The sequence below is a fragment of the Tursiops truncatus genome, chromosome 2 (genome assembly GCF_011762595.2).
Source record: "Tursiops truncatus isolate mTurTru1 chromosome 2, mTurTru1.mat.Y, whole genome shotgun sequence".
Classification (NCBI taxonomy): Eukaryota; Metazoa; Chordata; class Mammalia; order Artiodactyla; family Delphinidae; genus Tursiops; species Tursiops truncatus.
In genome coordinates, this window is record NC_047035.1 from 15,689,519 (window position 1) to 15,710,894 (window position 21,376).

General features: G+C 43.5%; 1 protein-coding gene across 1 annotated transcript in view; it reads left to right on the forward strand.

Annotated features, from left to right (window-relative positions):
* The window catches only part of KCNK10 (potassium two pore domain channel subfamily K member 10), a 135,828-nt gene that overhangs the window by 86,235 nt on the left and 28,217 nt on the right, over window positions 1-21,376 (forward strand). The window contains exon 4 of the mRNA XM_019924270.3: window positions 12,456-12,616. Within this exon, the coding sequence (XP_019779829.1) occupies window positions 12,456-12,616 (161 nt within the window). The remainder of the gene's footprint in view (window positions 1-12,455; window positions 12,617-21,376) is intronic.

Here is a 21,376-nt window from a genome sequence, read left to right on the forward strand (position 1 = left end):
GTATTTGCAAGTATCTTTTCCTCTGCAGGCCCTCCTGAGGAATGGCACTAAAATCAACATTTTGTCCTCATAGAATACATGGCAGCCGGAGGTTCAAAGGAGGCTGAGGAAACACTGTCAGATTAATGCAGTACTTGTGTGGTGGCTTTCAATAAAAGGCAGAGCAGAATGAAGAATTTCACTTTTCAAAATGAAAGACTAGGGAAACTTTCGTTTGAAAGGACCTCATGGAAAGGTTAGGGTAAAAAATGAACCTCTGAACGATCAGTTGAACTCTGATTGCTCAGTTGAGCTCAAATTCTTTTTTAAAAAGTGTACTTTTTATTGACGTTATACATTAAACAGCCAAACTGTGTTCCACAAAGTTTGTTATGTAAAACAGCAGTCTCTGCCCCTCTCCTCTTTTTCACCTCCCCTGGGGCAACCCCTTTCATTTCTTTTGCATGATTATTTTGATATTCATCTCCATGTCTTTAAATGTCACATTGGTATTACACTTCCCGAATTTTATTTTAGAGGTGATTTCTTGACTTCCCATTGTGGAAGATGAGGAATCAGTTCTCTTTTTCCTCCCCGCCCCACTGTAGAAGAGCTCTCTTCCTGTCCTCTTTCCTTCCCAGTATAGTTTGATTAGATCAAAAGTGAATGTGAGTAGTTGCATTATTTTGCTAGGTAAATGCTCCTCTTCCAACTGATCGTAAGGCGAGCTATGATTACTTCCTTCCTGCACCAATTTTTGTCTTTTGTCAATTTTTGTGTGTGTCTTTTTTCTTATACTTGGGGAGTTTTGTATTTTTGCCATAGGGATTAAACGATTTGTCATAGGGGTTAACTTTATAATTATAATCGCATATAATAACCTTAGTGTTCTATTCTTTAAGTAGTATCTATTAGTTCCTTATTATGGGTGACGACATCTCTTCTCTTTCTCCACCACACAATTTTAGTTGACACCATCCTTTTAATGTTTACTTTTACATTATTAAATATGCCTAGGCTTCTATTAGAAGAATTGCCCGCTTTAATAACTCTTGGCTCTCAATTATTATATATAATGCAGTCAGGGAACTTACTCAGCATCTCAACTTCTTTTCTTCTTCCACTATCAATTATTACTCATTGTATCATTCTGTAACATCAGGGTGTATATTTCACATTCTGCTATTCTGTTCTGCTACCTGGGCACTCCCATTTGTTTTAGTCATAGTTCTACAGTTAAGTATTGTCGCTGTTCATCTCTAGCCCTGGTTTTCATCACGGTTTTGCTATAGTTTTTGTCACCATCACTTGCTTGGCTGAAACTCTTCTTCAGGTAGTTGCTTTAAGAATGGCTCCAGGGAGCAATATTCCCTGGGTTCTTGTGTTGTTCAAAATGGTCTTATACTTGGAGGGCAGTTTGGCTGGAAATGAAACCCTTGACTCACATGTTCTTTTTTAAGGATCTTGTTGGATCTCCACTTTCTCCCAATGCTTATGTTGCTGTGGAGAAACCTGATGCCAGACAATTTTTTCCCTTTTACAAGTGACTTGATCTTTCTGCTCAGCTACTCAAAAGATTATTTCTTTATCTTTCATCTGATAACACTACCAGGTTTTGTCCCTTTTATTTCAGGAAAGTTTTCTTGATTGCTATTTTTAAACATTTTCTCTGCTGTGTGATTTTGGTTCTGTTCTTTGGGAATTCCAGTTATACATCTATCATCACTTCTTTGCTTGTCTTCTATGTCTAGTGTTTTCCCTCTACTCCTTTTTATCTTTAAAATTTGGTTTTCGACTGGTTAGTATTATCTTCTTTTTTTTGTTATTTTTTCACAGTGCCTACTCTGCCATGTGCTTCTTCCAATTTTGTTTTCATTTTTATGAGCATTAGGGGACTTTTTCTTTCCTACTTTTTCCCTGCATTCTATTAGCTCAGCTCACATTTCATCTGCACTTGTCATCTCACCATTTCCTCCCTGATTTCTTGCATCTTTGTGGTTTCTCTGTGATGACTCTTAGAGGTGATTACTTCATAGTTGTTTACACTTTTCGTCTGGTTGGGGCAACATTTTTCTGCTGAGTGTCTCACATTCACTGGTAAGTTTTGCTGCTCTTTCACATTTTTTAAAAACGGAAGCTTTATATTTATGCTGGGCCAGTTTCTCTCTTTTTAATTTTTTATTATTTTTTCGGCTGCGTTGGGTCTTCGTTGCTGTGTGTGATCTTCCTCTAGTTATGGCGAGCAGGGGCTGCTCTTTGTTGCGGTGCATGGGCTTCTCATTGCGGTGGCTTCTCTTGTTGCGGAGCACAGGCTGTAGGTGCACGGGCTTCAGTAGTTGTGGCGTGCAGGCTCAATAGTTGTGGTTCGTGGGCTCTAGAGTGCAGGCTCAGTAGTTGTGGCGCACAGGCTTAGTTGCTCCGTGGCATGTGGGATCTTCCCGGACCAGAGTTCAAACTCGTGTCCCCTGCATTGACAGGCAGATTCTTAACCACTGTGCCACCAGGGAAGTCCCTGGGCCAGTTTCTTTTTCACATACTTGATGCCAAATGAACTGGATATTCCTGGACCAGCTCTCTGCTGAACATTTCCATGGGCTGGGGAGAGCAGAGCAGGGAGAAGCAGGTAACCTTTCTGGTAGCACATGCCAGGACTCTCCTCTTTCCTGTTGTCAGAGAGACAGAGTGCTTCCTGCAAATATGGCCCATCTGTGTTATTCTCTGTATAGCTCTGCCTCTTCTGTTTTTCTGGATCAGATCAAGTTTAGGGGGGCTTCTGCTGCTCTCCCTCTTCACCCTACATTCCATACTTGGTACATATAGGGATATCTTTTTTGAAGTTCAAGGTGAGACACTCACTTTCATAACTGGATTTTTGCAGGGACTTTCTGAGATTTGCCACCTATGGACCCTCTCATCATTCTCTGTACTTCTTCTCTGTATTATTTTCCCATATTGCTTCTGTGCAATCTCATCTTCTTTTGGTAATCCTTACGTATATTGTGGAATCTGTAGATTGCATCCCTCTCCCAGCTCTGCTGAAAAAGAGTTTGAGAGTTATCTGCCCTCATTTACTAGTGAGGTAGTGAAGTCACACTACAATAAAAATTCTCATTCAGAAGAATGGGAGACACACAACAGTCACCGGTTCATAGCAATGTTGGACACACAGTGGGATGCTCTTCTACCCTCGAAGTGGGAGGATTCCTTCATTAACATTTGTTTATACGCTTTGGGAGGCAATCTCTCTCATAGCTCAAGTCTCTCAAATCTCATGGCTCTCTGAGGCCCAGCTCTGCCTTCTGGGAGGTTTCTCCCTCTCCCTTACTTCTTGGTGTTGGAGAGTATGCCTTTTGGGGGGATGCATCTTTGACGATTGGCTTCCTATTGGCACAAGTTTCAGAAGCTAAGCGTTGTTTAGAGGCACAGGATTCTGTTTATGGTCGTAGACCTCCTCTTTAGGGCCTGTGTTATTTTTACATCGGTGCCATCAGGAAAGTTATGTGCATTAAGAAAACTAGAGTCAGAGAGAATTGTCATTCCTTTTTAGAAAGCCTCTTAATCATGTGATGTACTAGGTTCACGCTTGCAAGTCTGCAAATACATGAAGATCAACTATGACAAGTAGTAGAGGTGTGCATTACACTGGTGAGTCTAGGGCCTAGAAACCTTTCAGACACTCCAGACCAGATTAGGTCATATTTGTCCTCAATCCCACAGCATCCAACAAAGGAAGCAGGGTGATACGGCGCCATTTGGTGTAATGGCAAACAGTGCTATGCACCTCAGCATCCCCCGAGGGCATCACTGTAGTAGAGCAGAGAAGACCAATGTCAGGTTAGATTGTGTTCAGTGGTCTGGTTATTAAGATGGGGAAATGTGTCATGTGTTTCAGGGGGATTTCTAGTAAAATCATTGAAATTGAGAAAGTCTAGGCCACTTCAAGAAGTACATTTTGGAAAGTGCACCTCCAGTGCCCAGTATTGGACACATGAGACCTTAGTGTATATTAAACAAAAAAGAAAATTCTAATATTCTTATTTTTATAAAATGGCTAAATCAGTGGCCTATATGATGCACTGAAAAACACCATAGCTACATTGGGATGCGTACCCATTTATCGTGTTAACTCATTAAGCTCCCAAGGGCTTGGTTTATTGAACAACTGTGTTCACTGACCCACATGACATTATGTAACTGAGGAATGGTGGTTCCAACCGCCTAATGAGGAACATTTGACGTGTAACGTCTTCTGCCCCTTTTAATGTGCTTACACTGGAATCTTTGAGTTTGTGCAAATGACTCAGTTTCTGCTGCTTGGCACCCATTCACTTACTCACTCTTGTCCTGATAACCATTTCCCTAATGGTCCCCTTCCCCACACTTGGCCCCCAGGCCACGGGAAGAATCATCTTGTCTAGACTCAGAAATCCAGTGCCTTTTGTTTACAATAACCAAGACATGGAAGCAACCTAACTGTCCATTGCCAGATGAATGGATGAGGAAGACGTGGTACATATATACAACAGAATACTACTCAGCAATAAACAAGTATGAAATAATGCAGCAACATGGATGGATCTAGAGATTGTCATACTAAGTGAAGTAAGTCTGAAAGAGAAGGACAAATACCGTATGATGTCACTTACATGTGGAATCTAATACATGACACATACGAACCTTTCTACAAAACAGAAACAGACTCACAGACATAGAGAACAGACTTGTGGTTGCCAAGGGGGAAGGGGGTGGGGCAGGGATGGACTGGATATTTGGGGTTAGTAGACACAAGCTATTACATATAGAATGGATAAGCAACAAGGTCCTTCTGTATAGCATAGGGAACTATATTCAATATCCTATGATAAACAATAATGGAAAAGAATATAACAAAAAGAATGTGTGTGTGTGTGTGTATATATATATATATATATATATGTAACTGAATCACTTTGCTGTACAGCAGAAATTAGCACAACATTGTAAATCAACTATACTTAAATTAAAAATGTGAATTAAAATTAGATTAGAACCATAAAAATAAGAAACCCAGTGCCTTGCATGTGCGTGGCCACAGCCCTGAGTTCAGAGACAGACATGAGATCTGGATTAGGCCAATAAGCAAGTCAATTCCTGGGCTTTTGCTTGAGCTTTGGAGGAAGTGACTTCTCTTTCTTACTGGATGTAAATTGGGAAAAGGATAAGCCTGGGACCCTACCATTCATTTTTGTCCCTTGAGGGTTTTTCTGCCTAGAATTCAGCTAACAGTAAAGAAGCAGATTAACAGAAGAGGAGTGATAAGCGGGGTGCAGCTGGCATCCTTTGAGCTTGGAATGAAGCTACCCATGAAGAATTAAATAAATATTAAATATCCTGTTATTTACTGGGGTCTGTACATTTCTCTTTTTTCTTCAGCAAGTGTGCATTGGGTTTTGTCTCGCCTAAGGCTGAAAAATTCTAACCAATGCACACTTATGGCTCAGAGATCACAGAGGGCCAGTAAGTATCCTCTGACCTCATAGCCAGTGCCTGACCCTGCTGGCCACTGCAGCTGCCATCTCCCACCTTCTTTGGGCTACTTGCTCTTGATTTAAAGTCTTAGAGCTTCCTATTGGGTAAGCCCCTAAGTTCATATGCTGGTGTCCTGGCAACCTGGGATGCTGTTGCCTCTATAGTGAGAGGCAGGACGCTGTGTCATATCTGGGCAAAGGACAGAGACCTTTCCCAAAATATGAAAGAAGGTGGAGGCTGAACAGGAAACTACTACAAAACAAGCGTAAATCAAAAACAAACAAAAATAAAACCCAACCCAAACCACAAGTCCACTTCAGTATCATGGCTCAGTGTTAGTGTTAGAGATTGGGTCCTTTACTATTCAATGGAGAAAATGCTATTTTCTCTCTCACTTTGTCTTAATTGAAAAATAATGTGTTGTGAGTTGAACATCATTTAGCTGGCTAAGTTTTGACTCCAGGGCGGAGGGTCTTTAGAGAGTCATACCAGTAGAGAATTCTAAAGAAAACATAAGTACAATGTTAGTAAGAATAATGAAGTGAGGAAATAAGGTTTTTTTCCCCAGTTATTTAGTGGTAAATTCATTCATCACAAGTGGTAGCAAAGCTGATAAGAAAACTAAGAGCCTGCTAATTCTTCCCTTTCTTGCTGAGAAATTTTCCATCATTTAGGACACAGGCAGTAGAGCAGCTGGAGCTGAGGAGCGTTTTCATTATTTGTGAAATACGCATACATTAGCATGCTTGCTTGGTTTCACATAATGTGTGACATAATTCGGTAAACATTTTCCCGTATTACTAAGGTTCTTCGAAAAACATAAGCTTTGATGGGTTCCATTGGCTCTACTCTCAATGCTGTCATCACATGTTGTTGGAGTCGTACGCAGTTTTTACTTATGTGATGGTGTAACAGCACGATGAAAATCTTTCTTCATGAATGGTGATCTTCATCTGTGGCTGTTTCCTTGGAAAGATCCCCCAGGGCTTGCTGTGTCAAAGGGCCTGGACCTTTTAAAGGCTTGCCGAATTGCTCTCCAGAATGACTCTCTTGAGTACTATGTACTATTCAGACACAGAAGAATGTGCTCATTATTTAGAATGTGTTAGAGAGATCTTAGGAATAATAGTCTTTTCCTGAAAAGCAGTGATATTACTCAGTATCAGAGGTCCCTTTTATATGAAAATATCAAAGCTTCTTTTTTTTTTTTTTAAATAAGGTTTTCTTGTGCTCAGATATACAGGAAGATCTCCAAGTGTATGGCAGAAGGGAGAACACTCAGGCTCTTTTCCAAACCAGGAGCCATGCCAGAAGACTAGACTGCTGTCTTTGTTGAGGTCACTGTGCACCCTGTTCCCTTTCTCGGTAACTAATTCTGATGTGAGAAAGTCCCACCTGCCTCAATTGTTGACTCTGCTGGTGGGTCTCCAGCAACTAGCTTTTCTAAGCTGGAGGAATGATACTCCTGTGTGCAGATTGTTTCCCACAAACCATCACATGTGGAAGGGCAGAAAATGATTGCGTTCTCACCAACAGCTATGGAATGCAGTTAGATGTCATCTTGGAGGCTTTTTTTTTTTTTTTTGTCTTGGCCACACTGTGTGGCATGTGGGATCTTATTTCCCTGATCAGGGATGGAACCCATGCCCCCTGCAGTGGAAGTGCAGAGTCTTAACTGCTGGGCTGCCAGGGAATTCTACATTTGAGGCATTTTTGTATTAAGTCACTTGGCTCTACCCATATCCTAGAGAGCCCCTCATCAGGTCCCAGATGGTAGTCGGTAACTGTGTTCCTTGCCTGGTGGCCTCAGTTAAGAGCTGTACTGGCCAAGGTACCGAGGCAGCTATTTCTACTTGACTAGCACTTGGATTGGACGTTTAGCCCATGGCTTTGGGAATAGCTGTCACTGCGGCTAACACTTACTGGGTGCTTACGAGGTGCCAGGAACTGTGCTCCACATACGTTATCTCACTTAGTTTCACGTTAACTGCATGAGGTAGGTACTCTTATTTGCCTTATTTTACTAATGAGAAGACTGAGACCCAGGGATGTCAAGTAGCTTGTTCAGTATCTCAAGGTCGGTAAGCCATGGAGTCTAGCTTTATTCACCAGGACCAGCTACATAAGGCACAAGGCCCAGTGCAAAATGAAAATTCAGTCTTTTGCTAAAATAAAAAGATTAAGAAGGACAAAATGGCAAGGGCAGAGCGTTAAACCAAGCGTGGGGCCCTTCTGAGTATGGGGCTCCGTGTGACTGCACAGACCACACGCCCATAAATGCACAGACAGTAGGCTTTGAGAACATGTACTCTAAACCAAATACCAGAGCTGAATAGCACATGGTTTGCCCAAGATTTGACTTTGGCATGTAAACAGCAAATGGAAGAGTTTCATGTGCACCACTCAGGCCTGAGTCCTCCTGAAACACCAGCTTTGTCTTTGGAAAGGGCTTGGGCTGTTTTCTAGCCAGGGGTGACCAGAGCTAAGCACTACCTTGGTCCTTCTCGTTCACAACAGAATGTTCTCTCTGGGCTGGTCATCTCCTGCCAAAAGTCACCAGAAGCCAGTTGGTGGAGGAGCTCCCGGAACTTCTTCTGCTTTATTTTCAATCCAGTTCTAATGTCCTGGGCTAGTTCTTCCTGACCATCTGCCTCTCACTTCCCAGCCTTTGCTGCCCCATCGATACCCACACCCCAAATCCAGCTGTGGGCCCACCCAAGCCACTGAGTCAGCCCAGCCTGGGGCACAGGCATTTTGTCTTTTGTCCTGGTGCTATAGGAGAACAATGGGAGGGAAAATAGGAACCAACCCTGTTTACTCCTGGGGCTTAGTTTTCCTGGAGACACATAGCTTAGAAACGATTCCTTCCCACAGAACACCTGGGGCAAGATGATAACTGTGGATCCTTACTGAGGGCTTATTCTTTGCATCATGCTTCACATGTATTTAATCTCCACAGGTTACTCATGCTTCACATGTAACTCTTTAAGCTATAAGGTAGGTGCTATTAATAGCTCCATCATTCAGTCACGGAAAGCAAGGCAGAAAGGTAGATTGCCCAAGATCTGAGAGTTCGTAAGTGGAAGAATCAGAACAGGAATCCCCGCAGTCTCGAGTTCTAGAGCCACTGTTATACCTTACTTCAAAGTTCTATCAAGCCTTCTGGAAGGATGGGCAGGGAAGTCTAGCAGGCCCAGTACAAATAGAGGCAAAATTCCAGGAATGTGGCCCTCTTGTTGCCTCCTGTTTAGAGCAAAGCTCTAAAATGTAGCTTCTGGAAATTTCTCAGAGTAACAGGGTTGAGGGTCAAACTGGAGAACCGTCTTTCCATATAGTTCATCAGAGGCAGGGGACACAGATACACACACACACACACACACACACACACACACACACACACACACACACACACACACACACTACAGCATTACTCAAGAACAGCAATTATTTTATGTCCGATGTGAGGTGATGGCCTGAAATATAGTTAAAGACTGATTTTGTTACCAAGTCCAAGCTTGCTCTGCTTGCCGCATGACAGGCCAATAAATCAGAGATGAGGTGTTGAGGCAAGGAATAATGACTTTGACTTTGTTCAGAAAGGCAGACCGAGAAGATGGCAGACTAGTGTCTCCAATAAACCATCTTATTGGGGTTTAGATGCCAGTATAGCCTTGCAAATGTTCCCTGAAATGGCCAGCCTTAGGGTGGGGATGTTTTAATTTCTTCTTTCTTGCAGCCATCCATAGGTGGACAGGGTCTGGATGTTTCGCTGAACAAAGGCACTTGGGTTTAACATTCAGGCAGAGGGGCAGGGTTCCCTGAGGCAGGCCATTGTGTACAGACACTATCCTTTTAGTGAACAAAAGCAACAGGAAGCAAAGGTTCAAGTAAAAGAAACAGATCCAACATGTAGTCAGATTGGCTCTTCCCCGTTACAATTTGAATATTACTTCACTAGTGCCCAAGGACTTTGCTCTAATTTTATTTTAGTGTCTAGTCTGAGAAACACTGAACAAGTAAGGAGCTGATCGTAAGACTACTACTAACCCTTGGCATCGGTATAGCACTTTACAGTTCACTGATTTTCCCCACATTGTCCTTGAACCCCTCTAATACTAGGATTGGGGAGGTGAAGCGAGCCTACGGCCAACCAGGTAGAAGGAGGTGGTATCGGATTTGAGCCTCATCTTCCCACTTTTCTCTCATGCTCCTAAGATGACACTGGAATGTCCCCTGAGCACAGTCCTTACCCAAGTGGTGGGACAGATCCTCTCTAAAAGCTGGAGGAAGGGGTGCAGCCCCTGTTAGGGCTAATAAGAGGCCTATTAAGCAGGTGTAAAGCCTCAGTTTGTCTGCCTGTGTCTGCAATGTGCTTCTTTCTGAGATATTCAGACTAAAGGAAAACCTATATTCCTTGACAGTAATCAGGCAATTATGAAACAGTCAAGCAAGAGTGATAAATGTTTCCACAAATTACCAGAATATTTCCAAGAGTCACCATAGCTCTGCATAAAGTGGAGCTATATAGGCACATTTATTCCTCTTTTAATAGGGCTGTCTTAATGTAAATTGGATTATTCTAGACGGAAATGCTTACAAAATGATTTTGTCCAAGTGAAAACACTTGAAAAAAGTTCTGAGAGCCTTTGGATTTTTTTGTGTTTTTTTGCACAATTAAATCAAAAATCATGGTGAGTAAAAGAAATGCAAGATTAGGAAGGCTTGCCTGAACAGTCATTTAAGAAATAGAAGCTATAATTTAGATGATTTGTGATAAGACGTTTGAATGATTGTGACTGGAAAATTGAAAGGTAAAATAACCAGGTGACTCATCACCTAAAGGCAGAAAGCAACAGTGAGTTCTCCAGGCCTGTAAGAGGATGAATGATGGACCAACCATCAACATTATCTTTACTCTGTTGCATCCCCCAAATGCCAGTAAGCCATGAGCCCAATAACTCGCTTCTTGCATGGATTTAGAAATAAGCTCCACAGGAGTTGCCCTATATGGGAGAATAGTTAGGTGACTATCTAGACACTAGTTACCATAATGTTGCAAGATTCATTGGCATGAAAGTGAGTAACAAGTAATTTAGAGTCTCATCTCTGTGTAATTTGTGCTAATGCTATAAGCCTTTTTCTTCCAGCACCACATTCTTCAGTCCCGTCATACAGAGTAAGCCGAATGCTCACTAGACGTGAGTTACCTACATAATTGCAGAACTCTTGAGAACGCAGGTGTTGGTGTTTTCAAAGCACTATTTGACATAACATATGAATAGACCTGGCTATAAAAGGATTCTTTTGTATTTAAACATTCATGCCACCAACAAACATTTATTTAGCACCTGATAATCCTTGGTGCAAGAAGTGGGTGGGATATCATCCACCCTGGTCAGGATGGCCATCGTCAAAAAATCTACAAACAATAAATGCTGGAGAGGGTGTGGAGAAAAGGGAACCCTCTTGCACTGTTGGTGGGAATGTAAATTGATACAGCCACTATGGAGAACAGTATGGAGGTTCCTTAAAAAACTAAAAAGAGAAATACCATACGACCCAGCAATCGCACTACTGGGCATATACCCTGAGAAAACCATAATTCAAAAAGAGTCATGTACCACAATGTTCATTGCGGCTCTATTTACAATAGCCAGGATATGGAAGCAACCTAAGTGTCAATAGACAGATGAATGGATAAAGAAGGTGTGGCACATATATACAATGGAATATTACTCAGCCATAAAAGGAAAAGAAATTGAGTTATTTGTAGTGAGGTGGATGGACCTAGAGTCTGTCATACAGAGTGAAGTAAGTCAGAAAGAGAAAAACAAATACCGTATGCTAACACATATATATGGAATCTAAAAAAAAAAAAATGGTCATGAAGAACCTAGGGGCAAGATGGGAATAAAGATGCAGACCTACTAGAGAATGGACTTGAGGATATAGGGAGGGGGAAGGGTAAGCTGGGACAAAGTGAGAGAGTGGCATGGACATATATACACTACCAAACGTAAAATAGATAGCTAGTGGGAAGCAGCCGCATAGCACAGGGAGATCAGCTCAGTGCTTTGTGACCACCTAGAGGGGTGGGATAGGGAGGGTGGGAGGGAGACACAAGAGGGAGGAGATATGGGGATATATGTATATGTATAACTGATTCACTTTGTTATAAAGCAGAAACTAACACACCATTGTAAAGCAATTATACTCCAATAAAGATGTTAAAAAAGAAAAAAGAAAAAAGGAAGTTGGTGGGAGGAGAGGCAGGGCTCAGTTGATACGGAGTTCCCAGGAAAGAGAAAAAGAGATCCGGGCAGAGGTAACCATCACTGTCAGCGTGAGTAAGAGCACAAAGTCTTCCCTCCTCCACTCTTTACTGTTTTCCCAGGGTAGGGCTGTACGATCCATGGGTCCTTTCTGAATTTGTACTAGACCTCACATCCTCCTTAATGTGGAGCACCCATCACCCTAAGAAGGCAAATGCTGGAGACACCCACAGCCTGTCAGGTGGAGGGGATGGCCATGGGATGAGGCTGTAAGGGAGAAGCTGTTTTTAAATCTAAAAAAGGCAATGCTGAACCCTTCTCAGGTGTTCAGCGTCCCTAAACCAGACACATCCTAGATATGTGATGTTTCTGAAATGGGTTGTACCATTTCCCATCAGAAATGCAATTCTGGGTGACCATAGATTTCCTAAAATGTCATCTAATGAAACACAATAAGATCCTGGAAACCTGGGTCCTTTTGAAAGTATTTACAGGGAGAGAAGGAAGAGAAGCAATGGAACAATGTTCTGAATTTTATAGGACCTTGGAAATGAAGTTCTGCTCCTAAAACTCATGAAGTGGAGGGGTCGGGGGGAATGGAGAAACCCTTTAAGAAGTCCGGATTCTTTCATTCAGTGCTGTAATTTCTCTGGCGCCTCACCATTCTCCCTCTCTCTTTTTAACATTTCTCACCAGGGTATGGGAATATTGCTCCAAGCACTGAAGGAGGCAAAATCTTTTGCATTTTATATGCCATCTTTGGAATTCCACTTTTTGGTTTCTTATTGGCTGGAATTGGAGACCAACTTGGAACCATTTTTGGGAAGAGCATTGCAAGAGTGGAGAAGGTCTTTCGAGTGAGTACTGCCATCTATTTAAACCCTAACCTCTGTGATCCAGTTGGCTTTAGCCTGACAGGACCCAGAAGGAATTACCAGGGTGTTCTTGTATCATTATCACTTTTAATGGAATAGTTCAATGTTATGGTCGTATTTTTATTTTTGGCCCATGGTAGTCACAGGTACTGTGCCTAAACTCTTGTCGGTCTTCCTGGAATCACAACACAAGAGGGTTAAGTATAGATTTGCCAATACAGATTTTCTGAAGAGGTGAGGCATACGCAATTTCTTATGAAAGGTGGAAGATGGGTTCCTTAGTGTGTTGGCAATAAAGTAGAGAATTATAAATCCATCCATTTTGTTATTGGAGCTCCTTCACTTTATTTCCAAGCACAGCATCTTCAGGCTGATCCTGGCTTCTAAGACCTCTTCCAGAAGCCTGCATTTTCTAGACATTGCTCTGTGCTATGTATCTGTCTCTTCATGGCCCCCCCCTCCTCCCACTGCTGAGCGCTCCATCAGCAGTAGTACACTAACATACTAATTCATACTAAGGTGTTGATGATTGCTATTGCCTTAATTAGGTTTTTCCTCTTGAGAATACTCACCTTTAAACAAGGGACAAAAATCTCAACTCAAGGAATTTATTTTCTACAGATGGCATTCCTGGCATCAGTGACAGGCATGTGGAGTAGAGGTGATTGGACTGGGGTTTCCAAAGCCCTTTTGCTCACACCTGTTCACATAGTTTAACAGAACATTAGTTTTACTTAGGTGTTAGGTCATTTCTGCTCTCTTTCTCAGTTTTGACATAATTCTCAAGTCTTTCGAACCTTCTTCAGGGCATTATTTCTTATGAAATAATGAAATTATGAAATTATGAAATTATGAAATAATGAAATTTCTTATGAAATATCTTATGATATTTCTTATGACTTCATATTTGAAAATGATAATTTGAGATCTTTTTCAGAATCTGGCAATGATGGGCAAAGATAGATCAGTGGTAAGTTCTAAGGCTGCGCTTGTTTTCCGCTCTGAGACAAGAAATCATGACATAAACTTCTCTTTAGAAGAATGCAAGGTAGCTCTCCCCTTGAGAGCTACCAGTTTCAGAAATTCTGGTAGAGTTGAGTGGAGGAATAAGGCACTAGAGCTGGCTTAGAGCCATCTTCTATAAGCTCAGTGATCTTGGGTAAGCTGCCTCAGTTTACTCATCAGCAAAATGGGATGGAATTTGAATTTAAGGTCTGGGTGGTGATTAAATGAAATAATGTATGGAAAAGAGCTTGGTACAGGGCCAGACACAGAGTTCAGTGTTGCTGTGTGTCTGTCTCCTGAAAGAAGCACTTGTTGGCAGGCTAGCCACCCATTCAAATTTCATGAGTCGCTCGGTGACATGGGGGTTTTCCTGGAATGTTCTACAGTCTTTGCCCCAAAATGCTGGCTGGCCTCATTAGAACATGCACCTGGGCCCCTTGGTCACCATGGAAACCATCAGTGCTCAGCTTCTGTGCTTCTCAGATGCTCATCTCCCTAAACCAGATGTGGCAACCTTGTCTCCAAGAGCAGTTTTGAACTTCTCAGAGGTACCCTTTTAGCCGTGGCCTCTTGGCTTCTGATTTAGAGAAAAATGAATCTGGCGGATTAAACACTCCGAAGAACAGGAGTCAAATGGAGAAATGACTGATCTGGAATTTCTATTTTTATATAGCTTCTCTAGATCTGAGTTTATTTGTAGAAAGAAAGGATCGGACTACAGGCTTTTGAAATCCCCCTTTAGCAAAAATATTCTAAATGAGGGAAGAGGTTGCAATCATTTAATGACATCTGCTACCGAAACTGGGGACTTAGTTCCCATACGAATGTTGGACTGCAAGTACAGAGAACTGTTCTTCCCCTTAAAGATGCCTCTCAAATGGATCATTCACAGGACTCTGGGACAGAGCCTTCAAAATCTCGTTTCATTTTTTTTTTTTAAGTTTTATTATTTATTTATTTATTTTATTTATTTTTGGCTGCGTCAGGTCTTAGTTGAGGCACGCGGGATCTTCTGTTGCAGTGTGCGGGCTCTTCCGTTGCAGTGTGCGGGCTCTTCCTTGTGGCGTGTGGGCTTCTCTCTAGTTGTGCTGTGGGTTCCAAGAGCACGTGCGCTCTGTAGTTTGCGGCACGAGGGCTCTCTAGTTGTGGCGCGTGGGCTTAGTTGCCCCGTGGCATGTGGGATCTTAGTTCCCCGACCAGGGATCGAACGGGTGTCCCCTGCATTGCAAGGCGGATTCTTTACCACTGGACCACCAGGGAAGCCCCTCATGTTTCATTGCTATGCTGATGGCCCACTCAGGTCCTTGCAGTGCCATCAAAGACTGGGAGTCTTTGGGGAAGGAGCGGCGGTATATTACCGAGTTGGCCGCACACGATGTATGCGTTTGCACAACATTTGGAGGGGGCTGTGGAAGGGGTGTCTGAGTTCCAGGAGGAACACGGGTGCACTTCCGGAAACTACAAACAACTGATTCTGCAGCAGTTTGCTTGCTGCATGCAGTTTTGGTGGAAAATCTCAAAGCTTTTTGCTTTTCATTTAAACTACATCTAAAAGGCCCGTTACCCTTAGGTGATGATTTGAGAACTGAAAATTGTACAAACCAACAAAGCTTGGGGTTGTGAAGTTTTAGTTCCCACCAGGAAGGTTTATTTATTTATTTACCTGCTCACTGATTAAGGCTTTCCATTCATCTGGTGTGTTTTCTCTCAGCTCTAGGAAGGAGAGGATTTTTAGTGGAGTAAAGATAGAATATAAAATCTAGGTGCCTATATTCTGAGGTGATATGATTTGGTTTCTTCTATACCATTCCAGGTCTGAGCCTCATTTTAAAGAATTGTGGAGACTTACTGTATTATATAGAAATGCCAAAAGCATTCCTGAATACCCGACTGTTGGGGTTTTTATGGGGTGACTAAATGAAAACTCTTTTCTCCCCTCTGGAGTTCAGAACTAATTGAGAAATAGACACAGGAGTCAGATGGAGATTAAAAGGTCAGCTTTATTGCTGATAAGCTCATCAGAGAATGTAGCTTTAGCTTTGATGCCAAAAGGACTTACTAACCATTTTCACCCTGAATTAGAAGAATTTCCCTGCAATATTAGTTTTCTATTGCTGTGTAACAAAGTAGTACAAATGTAGATGCTTAAAGCAACACTCGTTTATTATGTCATAGTTGTGTAGGTGAGACGTCTGGGCAGGCTTGGCTGGGCTCTGGATCTGGGGAAGAATCTGCTTCCACACTCATTCAGGTCTTGGCAAAGAATAGTTCCCTGTGGCTGTAGGACTGAGAGTCCTGTTTCCTTGCTGGTTGTCAGGGGGGGCCATTCTTACCTTTGAGGTTGCCTGCATTCCTTGGCCTCCATCTTCAGAACCAGCATGGAACCCTTCTTCTATCTCTATGACTTCCCCTCTGCGCTCTCCCGTCATCTGGAGAAAGCACTATGCTTTTAAGGGCTCATGTGATTAGATCAGACCCACGTGGACAATCTCCCTGTCTTTACGTGAACTGTGCCCTATGACATAACAGAGTCATGGGAGTAATCGCTCATCATATCACAGGTTCTGGGGATTAGGGTGGGGCGTCTTCTCTGGTCATTTTAGAAAATCTGCCTCCCACTCCATCTTGGTCGTTGGTAGCACACGCCTCCTCAGTGAGGGCAGGGTCTGCTCCACTAACCTTGCTACATCATAGAGAGCGAAACAGTGCAGCTCTCCGCAGCAGATGGTTTCAAACAAGAGATGAAAGAGGCTGAGCCGAGGGAGCTCGGTCCCTTCTGCTGAGTCCGCTGGGTGAGCCGCTGTCTGGCTGAGCAGCAGGGGTAGAGATAGGGAGTGTTACTCTAGCTGGAGTCCTTCTACATGGAACGTGAAAATGGACATTGCCCCCAACGTCGATTTACAGTGGGTGAAGAATGTGACACTTACTTATCTCGCATAGCAAGAAGGCTAGAGGAAGATTGTTTCCGGTTTGGTGCATCAGTTTCCCAGTGACAAGTTAAGGATTCTGGTGCCAATTCCAATGTGTGGATTCTTCCACACACCACCAAGTAATTCTCTGGCACCAGCTGGGTGTCCTACAGTTCAACTCAATTCTGACACTATCTGTCTGGAATTAGCATCAGATCCCACAGGTTAAGGGCTCAGTCCTACAAGCCTGCCCTCCCCTTTAGATGCCAATTGCAAGTTCAGCTTGTTACCCATGCTTCTGATGAATGGCTAAAAATCAGAGGTTCCCACAGCATCTTCCTTCCTTGGGTTTGATTAATTTGTTAGCGCGGCTTACAGAACTCAGGAAACCAGCTTATTCACTAGATTACTGGTTTATCACAAAGGATATTTAAAGATATGAATCAAAAGTGAGATGAAGAGATACACAGGGAGAGGTCCAAAAACCATGGAGCTTCTGTCCCCAGGGCATTCGGGGCCTGGCATGGCGGCATGTGGAGTGTTATGGTTCACCAACCTGGACGCTCCCTGAATCTCCTCCTTTTTGAGTTTTTATGGTGGTTTCATCACACAGGCGTGATTGATTCAATCGTTGGCCATTGGTGATCAAGTCAACTTCCAGCTCCTCTCCTCTCCTGGGAAATTGGGGGTTGGAGGTGGGGTGGGGGGGGGACTGAAAGTTCCAGCCCTCTATTCCTGGTTGGTTTCCCTGGTAACCAACCCCCATCTTTAGGTGATCCCAAAGCCACCTCATTAACATAACAAAAGAACCTCTATGGCTCTCATCACAGGAAATTCCAAGGGTTTTAGGAGCCCTGTGCCAGGAAAGACCAAGACCAAATACGTATTTCTTGTTCTCAATCACGACATCCCACGCGTCCACCCAGGTTTGTTCTCCTTCTGCTCTGCTGTCCTTGCCACGTTAGCTTTGCGTCCTCAGGCTTGTGACCACCTTGTTTGCAAGACGGCTGCCTCAGGACCAAATAGCATGTTTTCACTCAACCACATTTAAAAAAATTATTTATTTATATTGAGGTATAGTTGATATACAATACTGTAGGTTACAATATAGTGTACAATACAGTGATTCACAATTTTTAAAGGTTATACTCCATTTATAGTTAAAATAAAATATTGGCTATATTCCCTGTATTGTACAATTATGTCCTTGTAGCTTATATATTTTATACATGATAGTTTGTACCTCTTAATCCCCCACCCCTTCCCCCTCCCTCTTCCCACTGGTAACCACTAATTTGTTCTCTATATCTGTGAGTCTGCTTCTTTTTTGTTATATTCACTAGTTTGTTGTAGTTTTTAGATTCCACATATAAGTGATATCATATAGTATTTGACTTTCTCTGATTACTCAACCACATTCAAGGTAAGACAAAAAGGGCTCCTTTTATGGGAGAAAAGTCTTGCCCCAAATTTTCCCTGCAGACTTCCTCTTCTGTCTCATTGGCCGGAAGTGGGTCGCATGACCATTCCTACCTGCAAGAGAGCTTAGGAAGGTGAGTCATTGACAAAGGAGAATGGGGTGGATTGACTTAGACCATTGGTTCTCAGCGTGTGGTCCCTGGACCAGCAGCATTAGTAGCATCCTCTGGGAACTTGTTAGACATGGAAATTCTTAGAGAAGTTGGGGCCCAGCAATCTGTGTCTGCCAAGCTTTCCAGGTGATTCTGATGCCTGCTAAAGTTTCAGAACCCCAAGGCACAGAGGAGTCGTGTTTCATCTCCGGCTGTGATGAACAAAGTTAGAATTCTGGGAGCAAAGGAGAAGTTGGGGTAAGCAAATGACAGCATCTGCCACGGGTGTCATTCAACTGCTAGCCACACGCACCACTCACAGCGATGCTGCCTTCTCTCCCCCTTACGTATCGATAAATTCGGTGGCCTTTGGGATCCTTGACTGATGAGAGGCTAACTTATACGATACCTAACAAACCACCAGCTTACTCACCCCCGTCCCCCATGTCTGCTGCTGCCTGGGCAATTCTCCAGACTTTAGGGTTTTTTAGGGGAAGAGAGTCAGGCATGGCATGGCTTTGGCCTCCAGTCACAACCCACTGGCCTGAACAAGTCACACTGCTCTATCCAACTGCAAAGAGGGCCTGGAATGCATTGTTTGATCTCCAGGAAGGGGGGTGGGGATGGGAAAATAGGTGAGTACTAGTAACGTCATGTGCAGATTCCCTGGGACTACCTGTTGGCTCCGCTCTAGGGTGACAAGCGTCCCTAGAATTTAGATACAAGTGGCCCATGGATCACTCTTTGGGGAACACATCTCCAGTGAAACTCATATAGCATCCAACAAAAGTGGAGCCCCTGATTTGTTGTGACTTGCCTAAAACCACACAGTGAGTTGAGTGAGTGAGCCTGGACTTGGGATAATTTATAATTATTTATATAACATAAAGTAAAAATAATTCTTCCTAGGTTTTCAGCAGGAAATCTGGGCAGTTAGCAAGGAAGGATAATTACTTGGGATTGAGCAGGGATTACTTGGGTTCCAAAGCAGATTTTTTTTTAAATTAATTTATTTAATTAATTTATTTTTGGCTGTGTTGGGCCTTTGTTGCTATGCGCGGGCTTTCTCTAGCTGCGGCGAGCGGGGGCTACTCTTCGTTGTGGTGCGCAGGCTTCTCACTGCAGTGGCTTCTCTTGTTGCAGAGCATGGGCTCTAGGCACACGGGCTTCAGTAGTTGTGAAACACGGGTTCAGTAGTTGTGGCTCGCGGGCTCTAGAACGCAGGCTCAGTAGTTGTGACGCACACGCTTAGTTGCTCCACGGCATGTGGGATCTTCCCGGACCAGGGCTTGAACCCATATCCCTGCGTTGGCAGGTGGATTCTTAACCACTGTGCCACCAGGGAAGCCCCCAAAGCAGATTTTGGAAGTGGGCAGCCTCTTCTTCCCCTGCTATGGGCTGGCTCTTTTGCTGGGCTGGGCCGACTGTCACTTGATAGGATACTGTAGGAAACCTGGTCAGATTTTGGATTGGATCCCATTTTCTTGCTCTGAGCTGGACTTTGGCCTCTGGTAGGAAGCAGCTGCCTTTTTTTTTATCTGGCTGATCAGCAGGCTTTCTGATATTATCTCTAAAACCAAGGGACACTTTTTTTCTTCTTTGGCCTCCCTCCCAAGGATACAGCAGAAATGTGTATTTGCCTTTGGAATGAAAGGAGCCTGGGTGTAGCTGACAAATAATAACACGTTACCCTAGGCTTATCGGTGCTGTGATAACCTGGGGACTTTAGAACCCACCAAATGCTTACAACAGGGTGATGACAATCTCAGTCTGGTAATGATGTTCCATTAGTGGGCTAATTGATCACTTTGGATTGCAGGAAGGGGCTGGTGGAGAAAGCCTAGGACTCCTGGAGTCCTCTGCCATGTGCCTGGCCTGAGTCAAAGAAAGATTTTGAAGAACACCCTTGGCAGGAGACTTGTTTCTTACAGCGTGTCTTTGAACTAGTCCCCAGCAGCAACGGGGATAACAAAATTATTATTATGTCAAGAAGATAAAAGCCCTTGTTTTCGAAACTGGGTATTATTCTCGGCTCTGTGGGTTCAACTACAATTTCCAATTCCTAGTATTAGTGTAAAAGTTCATTGGGGTACTAGTTATGCACACCAGCATCTTGCCTAAATAGCGGGGGGCCGGGGAGGGCCAGATGGTGGGCTGAGAGCGCCCAAGGGTCTGCATGTGTTTATGTGTGTGTACGTGTGTCTTTCTGCCTCTATGACATGGCCCCACTAGTGCGTACCATATTAAACATGCCTGAGAAATAACCCAGTGGGACTAATGTTACATGAATATTGTGAGTTTATTTTGATCAGAGAGAAGACCCTGGTTTTTAGTGTGCACACTGCTTTCTTACTTCCCCTAATGGGCTAGAAGAGGGTGCAAGGTAGCTGTTTTTAAATGCACAGAAGGCAAATATTTTTACAGCTTTCTCAACCAGGTTCAGAACAGCTGAATTAATTTAATATTGTCCCAGGGGCTTCCCTGGTGGCGCAGTGGTTGAGATTCCACCTGCCGATGCAGGGGACACGGGTTCGTGCCCCGGTCCCGGAAGATCCCACATGCCGCAGAGCGGCTGGGCCCGTGAGCCATGGCTGCTGAGCCTGCACGTCTGGAGCCTGTGCTCCACAACGGGAGAGGCCACAACAGTGAGAGGCCTGCGTACCGCAAAAAAAAAAAAAAAAAAAAACATTGTCCCGGATGTGCACTTGGGACAAACTATATAAGTGACATCCACAAAACAGTCTACACAGCATCTCTTAATCACAGCCGTGACACAGTTTGTCCACGATGGTCCTTCGTTTCTCCCTTCCTCTGATGCAGGCTTGCCCAGCCTCAGCTCTATGGACATTTTGGGCTGGATAATTGTCATGGGACCTGTCCAGTGCATTGTAGGAAGTTTAGCAGCTTCCCTGGCCTCTATTCACTAGATGCCAGTGTCATCAGTGCTTCTGGTACGACAGCCAAAAATATCTCCAGACATGACTAAATATCCCCTTGAGGGCAAAATCATCCAGGTAAGAACCATGACTCTGCTGGGATTTAAGGGATCAGTTGCCCCACAGGTCCCAAGGGGTGGACCCTGGTCCCCTGGCTGAATCTTCCACACAAGCTCTGGGGTCTTCATCCATGGTCCTGTCCAGTTCTTCAATGCCAGTGCCGTTCCCACTCGGAATTCTCTTCTCTCAGATGGGTCCTTGAAGAGGGCTTTAGAAATTTTATACTCTGGGAATAAGATCATTTCTCACCAATAAGGGAAC